General features: G+C 33.0%; 1 protein-coding gene across 4 annotated transcripts in view; it reads right to left on the reverse strand.

Annotated features, from left to right (window-relative positions):
- Positions 1-1,091: 1,091 nt before the first annotated feature.
- The window catches only part of LOC126737967 (polypeptide N-acetylgalactosaminyltransferase 5), a 113,435-nt gene continuing 94,782 nt past the window's right edge, over positions 1,092-19,744 (reverse strand). For all 4 annotated transcript variants that reach the window (XM_050443104.1, XM_050443107.1, XM_050443106.1 and 1 more), the window contains exon 11: positions 1,092-19,025. In XM_050443104.1, the coding sequence (XP_050299061.1) occupies positions 18,855-19,025 (171 nt within the window). In that variant the 3' untranslated portion in view covers positions 1,092-18,854. The remainder of the gene's footprint in view (positions 19,026-19,744) is intronic.

Here is a 19,744-nt window from a genome sequence, read left to right on the forward strand (position 1 = left end):
TGTTTATGCAAGCTTTAATCTGACCCGGATTAACGGAATGTGTAATGGCATTTAAAACATCATCGTGCTTGGTATTTTCGTTGTTACTTTTAACAATTAAGACAGAAGAATTTTCTTTAACGATATCGCTATATTTGTTGTTAGGTGGTTTGTTAGAAGTGCTACTATTATTAGGTAATAATTTAGTTTTCAAGCTACTATTTTCATTACTCTCAAGGTAATCTAAAATCGTTTTCTGCAAGTTAATGGTATATTCAGAGTTTTTTAAGAACCTATTCATTAACTCCTGCTCCTACTGCAAGCAGGAAACCTTCATTTCCAAAATAGTATTTTGAGTATCGACTTCGTTGCTCTTAAAAGCCTTTGTAACATTTTCATTACATTTTTTGCACAGCCAGTGCAGGTTTGGTGTATCAACAACAATTTTTAACCATGAATCCTTAATACCAGAGCATTGCACGTGAGACTTAGCCGAACAAGCGCTGCATTTAATCTGCTTGTTATTAACAATGACATTGTCGCTACACTCGCAGCATGTAGCCACATATACATCCGGAGTCATGTTGAGCTCTCTTTAATGCAAGGAAATTGAGCACAATCTGGCAACGTCACCAAGGCCATCACCAAAAGTTTCGCTGCACAGTAAGCAGTGGAACTTGGAATCCCAGATAATTGTTATTACAAATATGCATGAACACCGCCAAAAAAAGTAAACATGCAAATAAGCACTTATTGTTTTACAAGTAAAAACATAAGAATGAAAATGGCCGTCAATAGCCTGGTAAAGATTGCACTATAATTATTAACAGAATATCCTTTTTACTTATTAAACTTTGCAAAAAACTCTGCTTTTAAACATTTTCAAGGAGTAAATAATATTGTGATGTTTACGATCACCAACGTTATAAGACCCATGACACAAGTGGTGTCATTGGTGTCAGTGGTGTTATCACCTCATTACAGTGTTTCTCCCCTTTTTAAAGTCAGAAATTCGCATTCAGAGAATAAATTTTCTCATTCAAAAAATATTGGAAGTATAACTAGTTCTTGGACACTTCCTTTTTAGTAATCTAAGGAATATTAAAACGATCTTGAACTTTTTCATAATATCTTTTATTACTTAAATTTAAGCCTGGATTGCACCACCACCTAGCCTAATAGTTATTTTAACAGAAGTAATAAATAATTTACAACAGAACATTATGGAAGTATAAAAACTCAAAGAAGTGTCTACCACTCTTAATCGCGATATGTCTATTTATTAAGTATTTATACACGTTTATTATTATCAGTATCAATCTTCGATTTTTAAGTGTTCACAGGATGGATCAAAAACCCCACAGGAAAACTAGCTAAATACTCATTGTTTTGACCCACCCTGTAGATTTCATCCAATGCGTGTTCCCTTATAAATCTGATATGAAACTTTTATTATATAAATAAATCCATATTTATAGTTACATATAAAAAGGCTATAAACAAAACTATCTGAGCAAAATAATTATTTGAATAACTATATTATATCTTTTTTAGTGCCCCTAATTTATGATAGTAGAATTTTCAACCCTGTACAAAATGAACGTTTATAATATACAAAATTTCGATAAATATCACCTAAGACTTTCAAGATATAAATATTGCTGAAAAAAGAAATTCACTTGATATGCTAAACGGATTTATAACCCCTTACATTATACGTACATTTTCTTAGTCTAACTGTCAACAATTGTCAGATTCAATTTATTTTATAAGACTAATCTGATTGATTTGGCAACAGTTTCAGGCCCAGGATTATCGTACACTGGGATTAAATTCTAAGTTTTGGTTCACTCATTAAGAAAAATGTTCAAGATAGGGAAAATTTTACATATTACCCCGATAATTAAAAAAAATCTTGTATTTTTTTTGTATCACAGTTTTTATTTAGCGTATCCAAAATTAGGGCATATACGGACAATTCCTAATTTTCAATATTTTATGTTGATTATAATGAAAAAATGTAAACGAGCATAGCGAGAAAGTAAAAAAAACAAAAGATCCCGAGATTAAATTTGTTTTAATGATGTTGAACTAATTTTATGTTGTGTCACAATATTTATTTTTATTTTTATACCGTTGGTGGCGTTTTTAAAAAAATGTAATACTTTAACTATTTTTAATTTTAAACTTGCGATTTTATGAAAATAACTTTTTATCCCTCTTTGTTTTTTTTTTTTTTTTTTTTTTTTAAATGGAACACATTCTATATTATACTTTTTGTATATTTTTTATAAAATTCTAGGCATATTTTATGTAAATGTATAATACTCCAAGCCTCACAGTTCTTTAATTATTTTAGATTTAATGTAAAAAATTATGTTAGCAAGCCGACACATAATAACGAATTGCTTCTAAAAAGATGCTTTTAATTCGAGGTTGGAGCATTTCTGGAAGAATTCACTGGTGGACTATATATATGTGTATATATTATACACATATATATAGCTGGGTGACACAGCAAAAGGGAACACTTTGTTACTTTTCAAGATAAATAAATGAAATTTGGTATATCGATAGAATAGTTATAAGAGCATCTTTTGACATATTCTATTGTTTTCCATCACTTCCGGCTTAACAGGAAATGACACTAACTTTCTTATTTTAAATGGGACACTTGGTATATTATTACGTATTTCGATAAAAAATTATATTCTGAAAACAATGATACTGTATTTCCTACTTTTTGTTTTATAATCATAGAAAAAATATTTTTTTAAATTTTAAAATAGGGTGCGATGAATGCGTTTAAATTTTAAATTTTTAATTAAATAATCACGGAAAAATAGTTTTCATTGCATTTTATGACTTAAATTTTTTACACGCCTATGTAAACTGTCCAAACCATTAATTTTGGCATTTACTTAATTTTTTTGAATAGCACAGTATTGGAAACAACCACTTTTAAAATTCGGTTTCTTTTTCCCAATAATTTAATATGATTATCTTTTAACCCATTAGTGCGTAGGGTACCTTAAAAGGGACGCCACTGGTTTCAAGCACATGCGCACTTCTAATGTTTTCATAACCTCGTGCATTTGTCTAGACGTTCGCTATTTGTTGTAAAATCAGTTCATGTGCAGAAATCGAAGATAGCGTTTTGATTTTGTATTTTTATGTGACCATGGATCCGGAACTTTACTCTACTCGAAATGGAGGGTAAAGAAATTCAGTAAATATGTTTGAGGTTAGAATCATTATACAATTTTGTCTGCAAAACAAACATGTGTTATTGTTTTCTTAGACATAAATATTTGTTCTGTCCCTTATAAGGGACTCAGTATAATTCTACATATTTGTTGTGTCTATACAGTGCGAACGTAAAGGTTGGAATAAATTCATTTAAAATTCAGGGGTATGTTCAAAAAAAAAACGCTCGGACATGTCGATTTTTATTTTTAACTGCGGGTTTTCTTACTATAATTTTATGTATACAGGGTGGCCCAAAAATAAGTTACGGTCATCCACGTAATTTTTTTAAATGTAAACACCTATTTTTTATTTTAGATTTAGGTTCTACATCAAATTCTAAGTACATTTCATGTACCATGTCCTATACCTAAACTCGACCGTTGACGATTGAACACAATAAAAGGCTATTTTTGGAAGAGTTATTTATATCAAGCAACCTATCAGTTATTGTTTGGTTATTTACATTTGTGGTTGGTGTTTTTGATTGTTAACTTGTCACAATTTGTTGAAATCAAATAATTTTGAGTGAATTTAGTTTGATTTAGATGCCTAAGCAAAGTTTTGCTTGTGTTAAGTTTATCAAAAGATAAAATTAAAATTTCAAAAAATTGTACGTCTTAGTGAGCGAGAGCGAATAGAGATTTTGATGATGATTGGTTATGGAAACAGGATGTGCACTCAGATGGAAGTCTGTGAAATTTATCATGCCAAGTATCCTGATAGGCCACGTATATCTCAAAGTACTGTCAGTAAAATAGAACAGAAATATCGGGATTTGGGTCATGTCAGGGATAATTATATGAAAGGTCGGTCAAGTATATCAGAAGAGAAGCAACTAAATGTTTTGCTGGCAGTTGAAGAAGATTGCCATAAAACGACTCGCAATATTGCGTTAGAAAATCAGATATCCCAGACATCCGTCGTTAAGTATTTAAGTATAAATAAATGGCACTATTACTATTTAGGTATAAATAAAAGGTACAAATGAAGATGACCCAGATAGGCGTTTAGAATTTTGTGAGAGACTTATGGACTTGTGCCATGCTAATCCACAATTTTCAAAAAAAATTGTATTTTCTGATGAGGCAACGTTTTGTCTTTATGGTAGTGTAAACCGGCAAAACTGCCGATATTGGGCTATTGAAAATCCGCACTGGATGATGGAGTGCCACAGCCAAGTCTCTCAAAAAGTAAATGTTTAAGCGGGGGTGATTGAAAACAGGGTTATAGGGCCCTTTTTCTTTGAGGGATACTTGAATGGTGAGAGGTATTTAGAGTTTTTAGAAAATGACTTGGTTCCATGCCTTGCCACTTTATACCCCGATCCAGAAGACTCGGATATATTAGATAATTCCTTATGGTATCAGCAAGATGGAGCTCCAGCCCATTACACTCGTTCCGTGCGCCAGTACCTGGATACCGTTTTCCCTGAACGTTGGATTGGTCGGAGGGGTGCAATTGAATGGCCGGCCAGATCGCCGGATCTGACTCCTTTAGATTTTTTTTTGTGGGGGTATCTTAAGTCCAAAGTTTATGGTAATCGGCCAAACAACATTGAAGACTTAAAAATTAGAATAACGAAAGAAATAAGATTGATAGAACCTTCTGTTATCGATAACGTTTTACAAGAATTTCAGCATCGACTGGGATATTGCCAAGAGGTTCGTGGCAGCCATTTTCAATACTTAATAAATTAATTAAAATATTTTTATGTATTCTTGCTTGATATAAATAACTCTTCCAAAAATAGCCTTTTATTGTGTTCAATCGTCAACGGTCGAGTTTAGGTATAGGACATGGTACATGAAATGTACTTAGAATTTGATGTAGAACCTAAATCTAAAATAAAAAATAGGTGTTTACATTTAAAAAAATTACGTTGATGACCGTAACTTATTTTTGGGCCACCCTGTATACATAAAATTATAGTAAGAAAACCCGCAGTTAAAAATAAAAATCGACATGTCCGAGCGTTTTTTTTTTAAACATACCCCTGAATTTTAAATGAATTTATTCCAACCTTTACGTTCGCACTGTATATCTATAGACACAATCCTCAGTATAATTCGTAATTCGTATTTTGCAGATTATCTCTGCATGAATTGCAGACATCATTTGAAGAAAATGACGGTGAAGTTCAACAAAATCTTGATGTTTACATTGGAATTCCTGATGACCTAGACGAAGACACAGAAGAACAGCGACAGCTCTGATGATGAGCATATCAGAGATGTAAATCGCTTATGCCGTGGAATACTTCAGCAGAATTGTGAAGTAAGAGCCAGAAAACAAAATGATTTTGACGAAGAAGATCTAGTTCCTCTAGCCCAACTATTTCCAAAGTCTAAGGGTTTATCTCGTCAAACCTAATGAACAAGATGATTTTGGTGAAGAAGATCTAATACCTTTAGCAGATCTGCTTTCTAAACCTGGGTCAAGTATAAGTCAAGGCAATTCTTCGATTAGCAAAATCCGTTAGATTTTTTAAAACTGTTTTTCGATGAAGATCTCACATCGAAAATTGTTGAGGAAACCAATAAATACGGCCAACAAAAAAATAAGGAGCGAAATTTCTCAAAAGAATTATGAGTACTTGCTTGTATGCTGTATGCTTCCTTCAGGTTATGCAAAATATCCGAACAAGAGGATGTTTTGGAATCCAACAGAAGATATACCAAACATTTTAAAAAATAGCATGCGACTAAATAGATTTGAAGTGTTACTTCGCCACATCCATTTCAACGCTAATGCTAATTTTGATCGGACTGACCGGCTTTACAAAATTCGCCCTCTACTGAACTCACGAATGAGAATTTCAAAAAACACGGAGGTTTGGATGAACATCTTTCAATTGATGAAAGCATGATACCCTACTATGGCAAACACTATGCCAAAGAGTACATCAAGGGCAAGCTGATAAGATTCGGCTTCAAAAACTGGGCTCTATGCAGTAGTAATAGGTACATGATTTCTTTATGATGATTTCTTTCTTTATGAGATTTACACTGGCAAATCAGATGCAGAAAAAGTTTTTGGTCTTGGTGGAGACGTGGTTATGTCCTTACTACATAAATCGGAAGTGCCTTCTAACCAGGGATATAAACATTTTTTTGATAATTATTTTATAAGCCTGAGTTTACTGAACCATCTCTCGGAAAATAAAATTTTTGCAACGGCAACAGTAAGAGAGATTCGAACGGAAAAGTGTCCATTTCCTGTACTTCATGGAAATCAAAACCAAGGGGAAGCCACAGTTTTGTTTCTTGTGATAACGTTACTTTTGTTCAATGGAAGGACAACAAGGTTGTGACATTGGGTACCAACTTCGGAAGTAATGATATTGTTACCACATCTAGATGGTGTAAGGAAACTAAAACTAAAAAACAAATTCCACAACCAAAAATTATAGCTGGATACAATAAACACATGGGAGAAGTTGATAAAATGGATGGGCTGATTGATTTGTATAGGACAAGAATGCGACAGCGAAAATGGTATTGGCCAATAGTTTCATATTTATTAGATGCAGGCATCTCAAATGGCTGGGTGCTTATGAAAAAGCTAAGACCAAATGATGCAAATTGTGCCTCCTTACTAGAATTTCGGTTTAAGTTTTTTACAGTCCTATTTTAAAAAACCAAGTAGAGGAAAAACTACGCTTCCAGTTCATAAAGCCTCTAGATTTGATAATATAGGACATTTAATTCGGTACAATGAATCTGATCGAAGGTACCAAGTATGCAAGAAGAAAAGTAACTTTATATGTGTAAAATGTGACTGTGGACTTCATCCAAAAAATTGTTTCGAAAATTACCATATAAACTAAATAATATTAATTTTATGTATTTTATGCATGGAGTCCCTTTTGAGGGACGGATCATAACACACTAATAAAAACTAATATTTGATTTTTGTATTTTTTTTATATCTTATTTAAGTCACTTAACTAATTCATAAAGAAAAAATACATAAAAAACAATTTTTATAAGTTTGCACTAATGGGTTGATAAATAAGCCCATAAGGAGAAAAAAACTAATACACATAAATAAACGCATTTAATGAATAAAAATAGCATAGAAGACTTTGATTTCTTGAATGGCTGCATTTTAACGCGTTCTTCATTTATTTTTCAATTGACATAATACATGACATCTTGTTAAGCTCAATTTTTATTTGTTTAAATAAATTTGCTAATATTTGAAATGTTTAACAAAGAAGAAAATATTGATATGCCGTACATTATATTCCCGTGCATATCTACTTTCATTCGACAAGAAGGTGGTCGCTTCGAACAATACATGTAAACAGTTTTGTATTAAAACAATTTATAAACCTCAAATTTTTTCTGTTTGTTTACCGTTTGTGTGTACCTATGTTATGTTAGGTAAATGTTAAATAAAATATGTAGTATTAAGATATTGAAAAAAGTATTATATTGAAAAATTTATTCTTTTATTCTCAAATAGTAATATAACGTTTGACGAAATATGATGTGTTATGTCACTTGAAAAAAATATGCACGAGTGTCATTACAATGCTTCCTGTTCGTTCATTTTTGTAAATTAGCTTTTTTTTTTTATGGGCTTATTTATCAACCGATTTAAAAAATAATCATATCAAATTATTGAGAGAAAGAAACCGCATTTCAAAAATGGCTGTTCCCAATAATGTGCTATTTAAAAAAATCATGTAAATGCCAAAATTAATTATTTGGATTATATAGAATTATTAATAATGCCAGAGTAGTTAGGGAATATCTATCAACTAGATTTTTAAGAAGACATATCAGTACATATTCCAGAATACAATGGCCAGCACGTTCCGCCGACATTACTCCCTTAGATTTCTTTTTTTGAGGGTATGTTGAAAATTACGTTTACAAGAATAATTTTAAAACCGAAGAAGTAGTTCGAGGCTTTTGAAAGTATGTAACACCAATGATGCTCAATAATGTGTTGGAATCCACGATAAGAAGATGCTATTTATGCTTAGAAAATAAGGGAACTCTTTTTGAACATTTACTACCGACGTAGATTCTTCTATTTTGTAATTTTTTATTGGTTATTTATTATTAGTGTTTGTACTCACGTTATGTAGTATTATTGTTTGTTAAAGTTGTTGAGTAGATTTATTAGCCAGCGTTAAATTGATTGTACTGAGTTTTAGGCACGAAAACATGAAAAAGCATGTCTCTATAATAACCAATTTTTTCCAAAGCCTACTTTCTGCTGAGGCATCGAAGATATTTAATATTGCTTGAAGATATTTAGTAATTCTAGTTGCGATCCTATAGGTTTGAAATCTTGAGTTTAGTTGTGGGATGGGATCGAAGGAATAAAAACAAACGTCACTTTATGTACTGGCCAACGTTTCGCAATAATTTTATTGCTTCATCAGGGCCCTAAGGTAACAAAAAAGACACAATAAAAAGGATTATTATATATAAACAAAATTTAACTTTTTGGGGTTATGTTGATACCACCAAAAAAGAAAAAAACAGAAAAACAAAAAAAAAAAAAAAAAAAAACAACAAAATCTTAGATTTGAAATAAAAAAATTACACAACAAAAAAAAAATGATAAAATTGCTTACATAACAGTGTGATTTTGCTTGTCATAAAAAATCATGTTTACAAGACACACAGGTAACATAGAATATATAAAATATTGTTTTTTTAACAAAAACGGTTTAAATTGATGGGTTGTATCACAGACAGTTGCTTTAAAATTGATTCTACGGTGTACAATAATAATTTAGCATCTAGCCAGAAAAACCGGGTATGCGAGAACACAATAGACGCATTCTTTTTAGTCATAAGAACCAAAACAGTCCCAAAAGTTTACATTTTGATTTGATCTATTAGATTAAAATAAGAGGAACTTAGATTGTCTATATCCGTTCTTTTATTTACCGCATTATTATGTTTTTTTATGTTTATCATTTCGGCTAGAAGTCTCTTTTTAAAAAGCTGCTGTTGGCCCATAATTGAAGTCTTGCCAAAATTAAAATTGTGTCCTGTATTCATTTTGTGCTCAGCTAAAGCAGTAGGGTTTTTTTTTAAGGGCTAAATTCCTACAATCATACTCATGTTCGTATAGGCGCTGCCTCAAATATCTACCCGTCTGACCAATGTAACACACATCACACCCAGAGCAAGGTATTTTATAAATAATGTTAGAATGTAAATCAAAGGCGTCTTTAGTTTTAAGCTTCGTAAAGAAATGTTTTCTTACCGAGTTTTCACTTCTTTCTGAGATTTTAATAACATCAGATTTTGATTGTATGGTCTTTTTAATTTTATGAGAAAGTGTGTTAATGTAAGGAATCTTGAAATAAGCCAATTGATTATTTTCATTGTTTCGTGTAATATTTTGAGTAATGTTCTTGGTGTCGTTAATTATTTTTTTAATAATTGATAGGGGGTAGTTGTTTTTCTTTAAAATTGTCTGAACATAATGAAGGTTTTTGTTATGATATTCTGGACTAGAAAGTCTCAAGCACCGATGTTTTAAGTTTTTTATTACATTTATTTTGTGTGTCATAGGATGTTCTGAAAAATAATTTAAAATGCGTTCTGAAAAAGTTGGTTTTTGATACCAAACTGTTTTTATGGTACCATCTGTGGATCTTATGACTTTAACATCCAAAAATGGAAGACTACAGTTAATTTCTTGTTCGATAGTGAATTGTAAACGTGGATGGAAACTATTGAAGACTGATAGAAATTCGTTTTCTTTTTTATTTGGAATTGCCGTGATTATGTCATCAACGTACCTACAGAAAAAAGGTACATTAAAAGATAGTTCAGAAATACACTGATCTTGTAGTTGTGCCATTACAATGTCTGAGCATATTGGGGACATGCAGTTTCCCATTCCTAGGCCAAAAATTTGGGTATAGAAATTTTCACCATGTTGGAAATAATTATTCTCAATACAAAAATTAAAAAGAAAAACAACTGTTTCAAGGTCTAGCGATGTATTAGGCCGGATAAGGTGCCACTTTTGGGTGATTATATCAGTTACTAGGTCCACCGGTATATTAGTAAATAAAGAAACAACATCCAACGATACAAGAATATAACCTTCAGGGACTGTTTGCTCTTTAATGTAATTAGCGAAATCAAAAGAATTTTTCACATATCGTTCATCTTTTATAAAGAAATGTTGTAAAATGTTAGACAAAAGTTTTGTTAAATTGTAAAGAGGGGAACCAGTAAAAGAGACTATGGGTCGTAGTGGTGTCCCCAATTTATGAATTTTTGGTAAAAAATAGATTTTGGGAGCGACACCATTATTAATTTTTAACCATTTTTGTTGTTCAATCGATATCATTTTTTTATCAAAAAGTTGTGATATAATTTTGTTAGTTTTACTTTGAATGTTCATGGTAGGATTTTTATTTAATTTTTTATAAGTTTCAGTATCATTGAGAGCATTAACTATCCTTTGGTCAAAGTCATACTTGTTTTGGATTACGGTGCAATTACCCTTATCTGCTTTCGTGATTACAAGCTCTTTATGGTTACGTATAAATTGTATAGTTTTACTTGTACTTTTCTTGAAATTATTGTTAGTATTTTTGTAAAATTTGTTTGACTTAATATGGTTTGTAATAATATTTATACACCTATTACGTAAGTCAATCCTATTTGGTTCATCAAATTTTTCAAAAATGTATTCAATGTCTATGATCAGCTGTTCGATTGGCACTTTGTTAGTGGGGTAAGGAAGATTAAATTTATCTCCTAAACTTAATAGGTATTTTACATCATTCGGAATGTCTATATTTGTTAAATTGATAATCCATTTATCATTAACATTGTAACTGGACATGCAACTATCATTACGTTGTTTGCTAAGTAAAGATTTGAACTTTTTTATTTGATTATTTTTTAATTTATTGCAAGTGATATTAAAAAAACGATCTTGAAAATTGCAGAAAGTTTGGAACCTTTCATTAGAAATATTACCATGCACTGTATTTTTTAAAGTATTAATTGATTGTTTAATTTTATTGCATTTCCAGTGACTATGCTCGATTTCTAAGTTAATAATGGATTTTTGAAATTTAAGTAGAACTTTATGAAATTTGTTAGTAAAAGGGCTGTTATCTAACATTAAATTTTCTAAACATTTTGAGGTTTGTAGAATATGATTAGGTAGAACATTATTACTACGACATCTAAGTAAAAATTTTTTTCGGTTTTCATAACTCGCCAGTTTACGGTTGTTAGTTGCCCAAAGTTTCAAATTCGATACTATGTGTTCACCATGTAGCTGTCTAACTTCGTGAAAGAAACCCATTTTGTTACCTTGCCTGCAGGTCTTGTGTGTTGCACCCAGATTGAATGTTCAATAAATTCTTTTTTATTTTTTTGAAGATTATATTCAATTTAAACCGTTTTTGTTAAAAAAACAATATTTTATATATTCTATGTTACCTGTGTGTCCTGTAAACATGATTTTTTTTGACAAGCAAAATCACACTGTTATGTAAGCAATTTTATCATTTTTTTTTGTTGTGTAATTTTTTTATTTCAAATCTAAGATTTTGTTTTTTTTTTTTTTTTTTTTTGTTTTTCTGTTTTTTTTCTTTTTTGGTGGTATCAACATAACCCCAAAAAGTTAAATTTTGTTTATATATAATAATCCTTTTTATTGTGTCTTTTTTGTTACCTTAGGGCCCTGATGAAGCAATAAAATTATTGCGAAACGTTGGCCAGTACATAAAGTGACGTTTGTTTTTATTCCTTCGATCCCATCCCACAACTAAACTCAAGATATTTAGTAATGCTTAAAAAAAGTCTAAAATATAATTGAACCACAACTTGTGATTCACCGTGGAATTCGGAATTAAAAGCACTTTTAATATCTGATAATGAAAAACCAGGTTTTGAAAAAAATAATAATGATGGTAGCCTGAAGACGAAACGTCGGATCTAAAATTTAACAACTGCATCTTAAAGAGGATAAAATGTGTCTGAGAAAGTGTCATTTGTCTTCAAAAATCTTTTGTAATAAACTCAGCAGATGATTTTTTGAAAATTCGTTTTTTTTCAGATACTTCCGGAACTACTAGGATTTTTTTAGATTTCAAAGCGGGATGTTAATGAGCACCCAAAGCCGCTACATTCTTCCCATTTAACCAACTTCCTAACTCTCATGGTTACGGAGATTCCTGTCTTGCGACACGTTGCATATGCATCGGATGTTCCGAAAAACCGCATATATGCAAAGAATGCTTTTATAAACTACAAAAGATTTCCTAAATATTTTGTTTTTAGAGTTTATATTTCTTAAAAGTTCGTTTAAAAACGTTAATTTTTGCTTATTTTATATTCAAGTAAAAATTTACGCCCACAAAAAAGTATACTTTATTTCTATAGGCCATTTTTGGTAAATGTTCTCCTATGCCAGAGTTGTCGAAACACCAATATAAATGTGCGCGCTTTAAATACACCAAGCGAGAAACATTGCATATACCTGTATGTGGATACGACGCACGCGGCGGTCTGTGCAGAGGCCTTGTGCGGCACTACGACACAGGACCGTTAGTTAACACGTTCACTGCCAATGACTCAACATATGAGTCACGGCGGTACCCCTCCTATGGCCAGTGGCTCAACTGTTGAGTCATGTGCATGGCTTTAGTATATGAGTTTAGTATTGTCTCGGCTTCCGCAGGGGATACGTCTCGTTTCACCGGTCGCAAGTGTACTTATAAACACGTGTTTTTTCGAAATCGGTTTTGGTTGGTGATAAGTAGTTTTCCTGACATGGATGAAGAAAATCCAGGTCCTTCTCGGCCTAAACGGAGGCATACAGATTTCAAAATGATGAGACCCCTGACATTATCTGAACAAGAAGAACTTTTGTATTTATCAGAAAGTGAGGAGGACCCGTTCGTCGACAGTGGCAGTGAATACGAGCCTACTGATCATGAGAGTTCAAGCGACGAAAACGAATTGCCCGATGTTGCCGCTTTAGAGGATGCAAGCCTTACCGACTTTGAGAATAATGAGACGATTAGTGTTCAAAACAGTAACAGTGATATTCCAACCTGGACTGATGTGCCTAATCAAAATGACTTTTTATTTTCGGGTGTGCCTGGACTTAGAGTAAATTTAACCTCGGACAACCCCATCGATTTTTTTCAATTGTTTATCACAGACGATTTTCTGGAACATATTGCTACCGAAACTAACAACTATGCCGAACAACTCTTTTTAAGTAAAGAAACAAAAGAGAAATCAAGAATCACTGAATGGAAGCCGTTGACAGTGCCAACACTGAAAACTTTTTTGGGTCTGTGGCTTCACATGGGCAATATTCAGCTAAACCGTTTGCAGGACTACTGGAAGACCGATGAATTGTATAATCTGTCTTGTTTCAGAAATAACATGAGTCGAAATCGATTTCTAGTCATTCTAAGATGTTTACATTTTTCTAAAAATCCCGAAAGAGGTGACCCAGATTATGGTGACCGTTTGTGCAGGATAAGATGGCTTCAAAATTTCTTCAATGACAGAATTGACAAGATCTATTACCCAAACAAGGAGCTATCACTAGATGAGTCCATGGTGCTATGGAGAGGAAGACTGGTTTTTCGCCAGTATATTAAAAATAAAAAGCACAAGTTTGGGGTGAAACTGTATATTTTGTCAGAACCTGATGGGCTTGTGTTAAAAGCTAGGATATATACTGGAGACGAAAAAGATATGAAGGGAGAATTAGGGCATGCAGCAAACGTTGTTTTAAGTTTGACAAAGAATTATCTTGATAAGGGCCATTCCTTATACATGGATAATTACTATAACTCGATTGCACTATGTAAAGAGCTAATTTTAAAAAAAAACCTATGCTACTGGAACCTTAAGGCTGAACAGGAAAGGAAATCCTCCCGAAGTGAGTTCTAAAAAACTTAAAAAAGGTGAATCTATTACAAAGTACTCTAAAGGCATTGCAGTGGGTAAATGGCGTGACAAAAGGAAGGTTTTATTTATATCTACAGAGTTTAGTGGGGAACTGATCAAGCAACCAAATAGACGAAACGAGGAAAAAGAAAAGCCAAATGCTATCATTAATTATAATAAAAACATGTCAGGAATCGACAGGCAAGATCAGATGCTTGCTTATTATGCCAGCGAAAGAAAAACCATCAGATGGTATAAGAAGCTTGCTATTCATCTGATATCAATGATGCTGCTTAATAGTTATCACCTTTATAACAAATATTCTACTCAGCAAAAGTTAAGCTACTATGATTATAGGCATAATATTATAAAGAATTTGTTGTCTGAAGCCAAAGAAAAACCACCTGAGCCTCCTAAAGTCAAACAAAACCAGCCTAGTCATTTGCCTGAAAAATGTGAAATGGATAATAAAGGTCGTCAAATGAGAAAGAGATGCAGGGTTTGTTATACACAGAAAATGCGCAAGAACACGCCATTTTTCTGCCCGGTTTATCCAGATAAGCCAGGTCTTTGCCTCGGAAATTGCTTTCGAATCTACCACGATGAAAAATAGGTCTTTTTTTCATTTGTTCTTTAAAAAATGTTAATTTTGTTATTATTTTTTGTGATTTACTCCTAAGAAAAATTAATTATTTATGTTTTTTTTTCGCTACGTTATGTGTTTGCAAAGTTTTAGTGATAAGAATTACACGTGCAATACATAATATAAAATATACCTGTTAAAAGTTCTTTGTTTTTTATTTTAATTCTGACTTTAAAATTTGACTCAAATGTTGAGTCACCGGCATATTCTAGGAGAAATATACCTCAGGGGCCGGTGACTCAGCTATTGAGTCAAAGTAGATTTAGGCCCAAAAAGCAAAAAAAAACACAATATTAATCATACAAAGTATTAAAAATCCTATTTTCGAACTACTTTTTGCAAATAGTCCCGACGGCTTCTGAACAAGGGCACAAAATACTTATAGGCAGTCAACGTGTTGAATAATGGGTTTAAAAAAACGCGGCATGTTGGACGACAATGACGTATTCATTTATACGGGACCATTAAAGTGGTTTACAACCTATAGAAATCAATTAATATATCCATCCTAAAAATATGCTGCGTTCTCAATTTTGGTTCCTTTTGTTTCGCTTGGTGCTTTTTTATTATCCCACTACGCCTCATGCTTAACCAATTCAAGCTTTGTGGTGTCATGAAACCACCTTTTTAATAATTTATCACGACGCTGCGGAGCGGTTATCTGCCGATACCGCCGTATAAGAAGTAGCACTATATTGCCATCTAGTAGGAAAAAAATAATTTAAATGGGACGCCGTTGCTAACAGCTTATTGTTTGACATTTATAGATTTGTGTTTGCAATTTGAAGGTCAATACCATTCGTGGTCATAAATTGAGTGTTTATTTCAAAAAATAAGGACAGAATGGCGAGTAAGTACCATATTTTGTTGTATTAGGTATTGTTTTATGTTATATCATAGTAGCACAAGTGATTTTATATATTTTTATTGGTTGCTTTGAATAAAATTAACGTGGTGTCAATTGATACCACAAAGCAATCAATGCCTAATATTTTCAATGATTCTGGATTTTTTCTTTGTATGTTTGGCGGTGTGTTTGTGTAATTTGTGGGTGTATTTTTTTGTTTTTTAATAACTTGGTTGTTTTGCTGGGTTAGTTGCTCTGCCGTCAATTCGGTAATTGTGAAGTTTGCGGCGGGATGGAAGTCGATGAAAAAACTATTCAACTAATATTGGTTGGTGGGCTAGTATGTTGTTGGTATGTTTGTTTATTGGTGGGCATATACTTTTGTTTTTGATTGAATTACAAGTTAGGTGCTTACATGGATAACTAATTGATTGGGGATTTTGTTTCTGAGAAAAAATGGTCTTACAAAGAATTTGAAAATATGAGATATGAAGAGGACATACCTTCAGGAAATGAATCGGATGATCAAAATGGGTCAGATCAAGATACCATTGATGTGGATATGCACCACGCCACTAATTAAAATGATAATGTTGGTATTCACCCTGAGAGAGCCTCTAATAGTGATAGTTCTTATAGCAACGATGACTTCATACCCCTTTCAGATTTGCAGAAAAAACTTAGTTTAGATAAATTTGTTTGGAAAAAAGTTGCAACAAACAACACGGCACCCCAAGAATTTTCCCAGGATTCTGGACCTTGCAATATATCAGACGACATTGAGCTCCCTGTTGAGTATTTTTGTGTCTGTTTCCGGACAGTTTGTTTGACCACATCGTTTTCCAAACCAACCTGTACGCAACACAAGCAAGCGCTCGTTCCGGAAAACTTTTCACACCCACGAATACTATGAAAATGAAGATATTTTTTGCGATAAATATACTCATGGGAATAAAGCGTCTACCCTCTTCACTTCTGGTCGACGCAGATTGAGCTTCGGGATAACTATATTTAAAGTCTTATACCCAGAACAAGATTGATTGGTTGTTAGGAAACGTTCATTTGAATGATAACCTAATGCAGCCCAAATGCGGAGATCCCAATACGATAAGTTATACAAAGTCTAGCCTATTCTACAGATTCTATCAGAAAATTATGCGAAATATTATAAACCAACGAAAAACGTTTCCATCGACGAATCAATGATTAGATTCAAAGGACGATCTTCCCTGCACCAGTATATGCCGAATAAACCGATCAAGCGTGGGTATAAAATGTGGGTTAGAGCATCGGAGAGTGGATATGTATATCATTTTCAAATTTATACGGGAAAAATTGAAAAAAATGCAGAAAACCATTTGGGTGCCAGGGTGGTAACTGACCTTACAACATCATTAGTGAATGGTCATCTTTTTGTCTATTTTGATAAATATTTTACCTCTTTAGTGCTTTTGTGGCAACTAAAATTAGATAAAATATATGCCTGTGGAACAATTAGGCAAAATCGTGTAGGAATACCAACTGATGTGAAATAAGACAAAGCATTGAAACGAGGAGAGAGTGACTTTCGAGTAACAGATGATGGGATTACATTTTGGAAATGAAAGGATAAAAAAGAGTAGTTGCAGTGGCAAGTAATTTTCACATGCCGGGAATAATAGAGACCGTTGAGAGAAAGAAAAAGGATGGAGAGAGAGAAACGATTGCATGCCCTGTCATTATAAAGGACTACAATGTAAATATGGGATATGTTGATAAAGCTGATATGCTAAAATCAACCTATGAACTGGATAGAAAAAGTCGAAAATGGTGGCACAGAATTATGTGGCATTTTGTTGATGTCACCATAGTCAATGCATATATTCTATACACTAAAAGGTGTAAGGAAAAATCCTTAGATTTGAAAAGTGTTCGTTTGTGTGTAGCAAGTGGGTTGGTTGGTGCAGCTTCTGAAAATCCCCGAAGAGGTAGACCAAGTACTGAGATGCCCTCTAACAAATTCAAAGTAAACATTCCTCTGGAAAAGCGCACAGACCAAGCTGATCATATGCCAAAATATTCGTCTTCGAGAAGATGTGCATTTTGCGGCACAAAAGCGGAACAACACCGTACACGATGGTCGTGCAGTACTCGTAATGCGGTTTGTGTCTCACTGACAAAAAAAATTGCTTTGAATAACATCATAGCAAATAAGTTGTAAGTTTTTAGTTTAAACTCTTTAAAGATATATGTTTCAGACATATCTGCATTGTATAATTTTAGTGCTTGGTGGTATCATGGTGATACCACCTACTAATTCCTTTTTTTCCAAATGGAAAAAATATCTGGACTATTTTTAATGTTTGTGAGATCTGATCACTTCATTTTTTCAGTTTTAAATGAAATAGCTTTAAAATTTAAAAATATGTCTTGAAAGGGTTAAGGATCTTTGCTAAAAATTAAAGAAAACGTACAGAGGGCGGAATTTTCGTGGTAGACGTTTTAGTTTACGAAAATATTAAACGTAAGTTCTTCAATTGTGTTTATATTGCGATTAAATTTTTTAATAAGCTGCGCATTTAATGTAAAATTGCACTTGTAACTTTCTGATGATCACTTGCACAGAACCTTCATTAAGTGAAGGTTATAAGAGTTTTAACTCATTATTGAAACAGATGTCATCTAAAGCAATATCTTGAACTTGTATGGAACATTACTGTTATGCTTAGAAAGTGTATATATTATATAATCCAATACTTAGAATTTTCTCCCACTCTTTCACAGCGTTAAAATATTTTCCGCCTTTTTAAAAATATATTTACAAAATGGCAGTCGCGACATTAACTTCTAGAGTAATAAGTATTCGTTAAAAAAAAACTGAAAAGTATTATGGAATAAAATTAATTAAGAAATTAATCACTTTAAAATAATATAACGGAATGTTAATCAGTATTGGACCAGCGCGAGCATATTGGCAAGACCGCTGATTCTATTAAAAAAATAAAAATTTATAATTAAATACGAAACTGGAATTATATTGTAGTTCATGTCTTCAAGGAACTCTCGTAAGATGTTTAAAATATTTCGTGTTAACAACAATGATTAACAAACACTTTTTCTTGGTCTGAAATGGAGTTGGATGTCTTTTGTATTATTTAACCCCATTCAGACCAATCACGCCCTCTATCTCTCTCACTCGCACTCCTATCACATGTGTGTACACGACGGCTTTCCCGTATTCCTATCTCTCTTCCTCCTCCTGATGGCGTTTTGCCTGCCATTTAAAGTCGCTCTCCATGATCCATTTTTGGCCCTCGCCGTAGTTACAGGGCCTTAATAGCGGTAAATTTACGTCACTTGGGTCGGGCTTTTGCAGACAGCTGCCCGTGTTGACATGCTTGATGCTCTTATCCTTGGAAAGAGAAAATAATATTAATCATTCAAAAAAAAAATAAATAATCAACTTATTTTGACGACTTAAAACGACTCATCTTAGTGTCAAACTTAATTTTAAACCGTCGGAAGAAACATTTTGCAAGTAATGGGTCTACCAATAGAAGTGATAGAAGTTTAGTGGGCCATGTACGCAAAATGGTATGTGTCAAAACGCGGATCAAGCGTCAGTTGTGTTAAGTATACTTTGACATTTCATCATGAATCGTTTAAGTCAAGAGCAACGTATAGCTATCGTGAAAAGGTATTACGAAAATGCGCAATCGGTTAGAGCCTGTTATCGTGCTCTTAGAGAAGATTTTGGCCATCGTGGACGGCCTTCTGAGCTTGCAATAAGGCGCACAATTAATAAGTTTGAACGGGAGTACACTCTTCTGGATAATAAGCCACCAACGCGACAAAAAAGTGCAAGGACCGCTGAAAATATCGCCGCTGCAAGAGAAAGTGTTGACGCGAATAACAATGTGTCTGTTTTGCGCCGTTCTCAGCAATTAGGCATTTCACCAATGTCTCTGTGGCGCATTTTGAAGAAAGACTTAGGCCTACATCCATATAAGATGGTTCTAACTCAAGAATTGAAGCTTGCTGACCATGGTTTGCGAAGAACGTTTACCGACTGGGCCCTGTTGCAGTTGGAACAAAATGCCGATATTGGGAAACAAATCATCTTTTCAGATG

This window comes from Anthonomus grandis, chromosome 6, assembly GCF_022605725.1.
Source record: "Anthonomus grandis grandis chromosome 6, icAntGran1.3, whole genome shotgun sequence".
Lineage (NCBI taxonomy): Eukaryota > Metazoa > Arthropoda > Insecta > Coleoptera > Curculionidae > Anthonomus > Anthonomus grandis.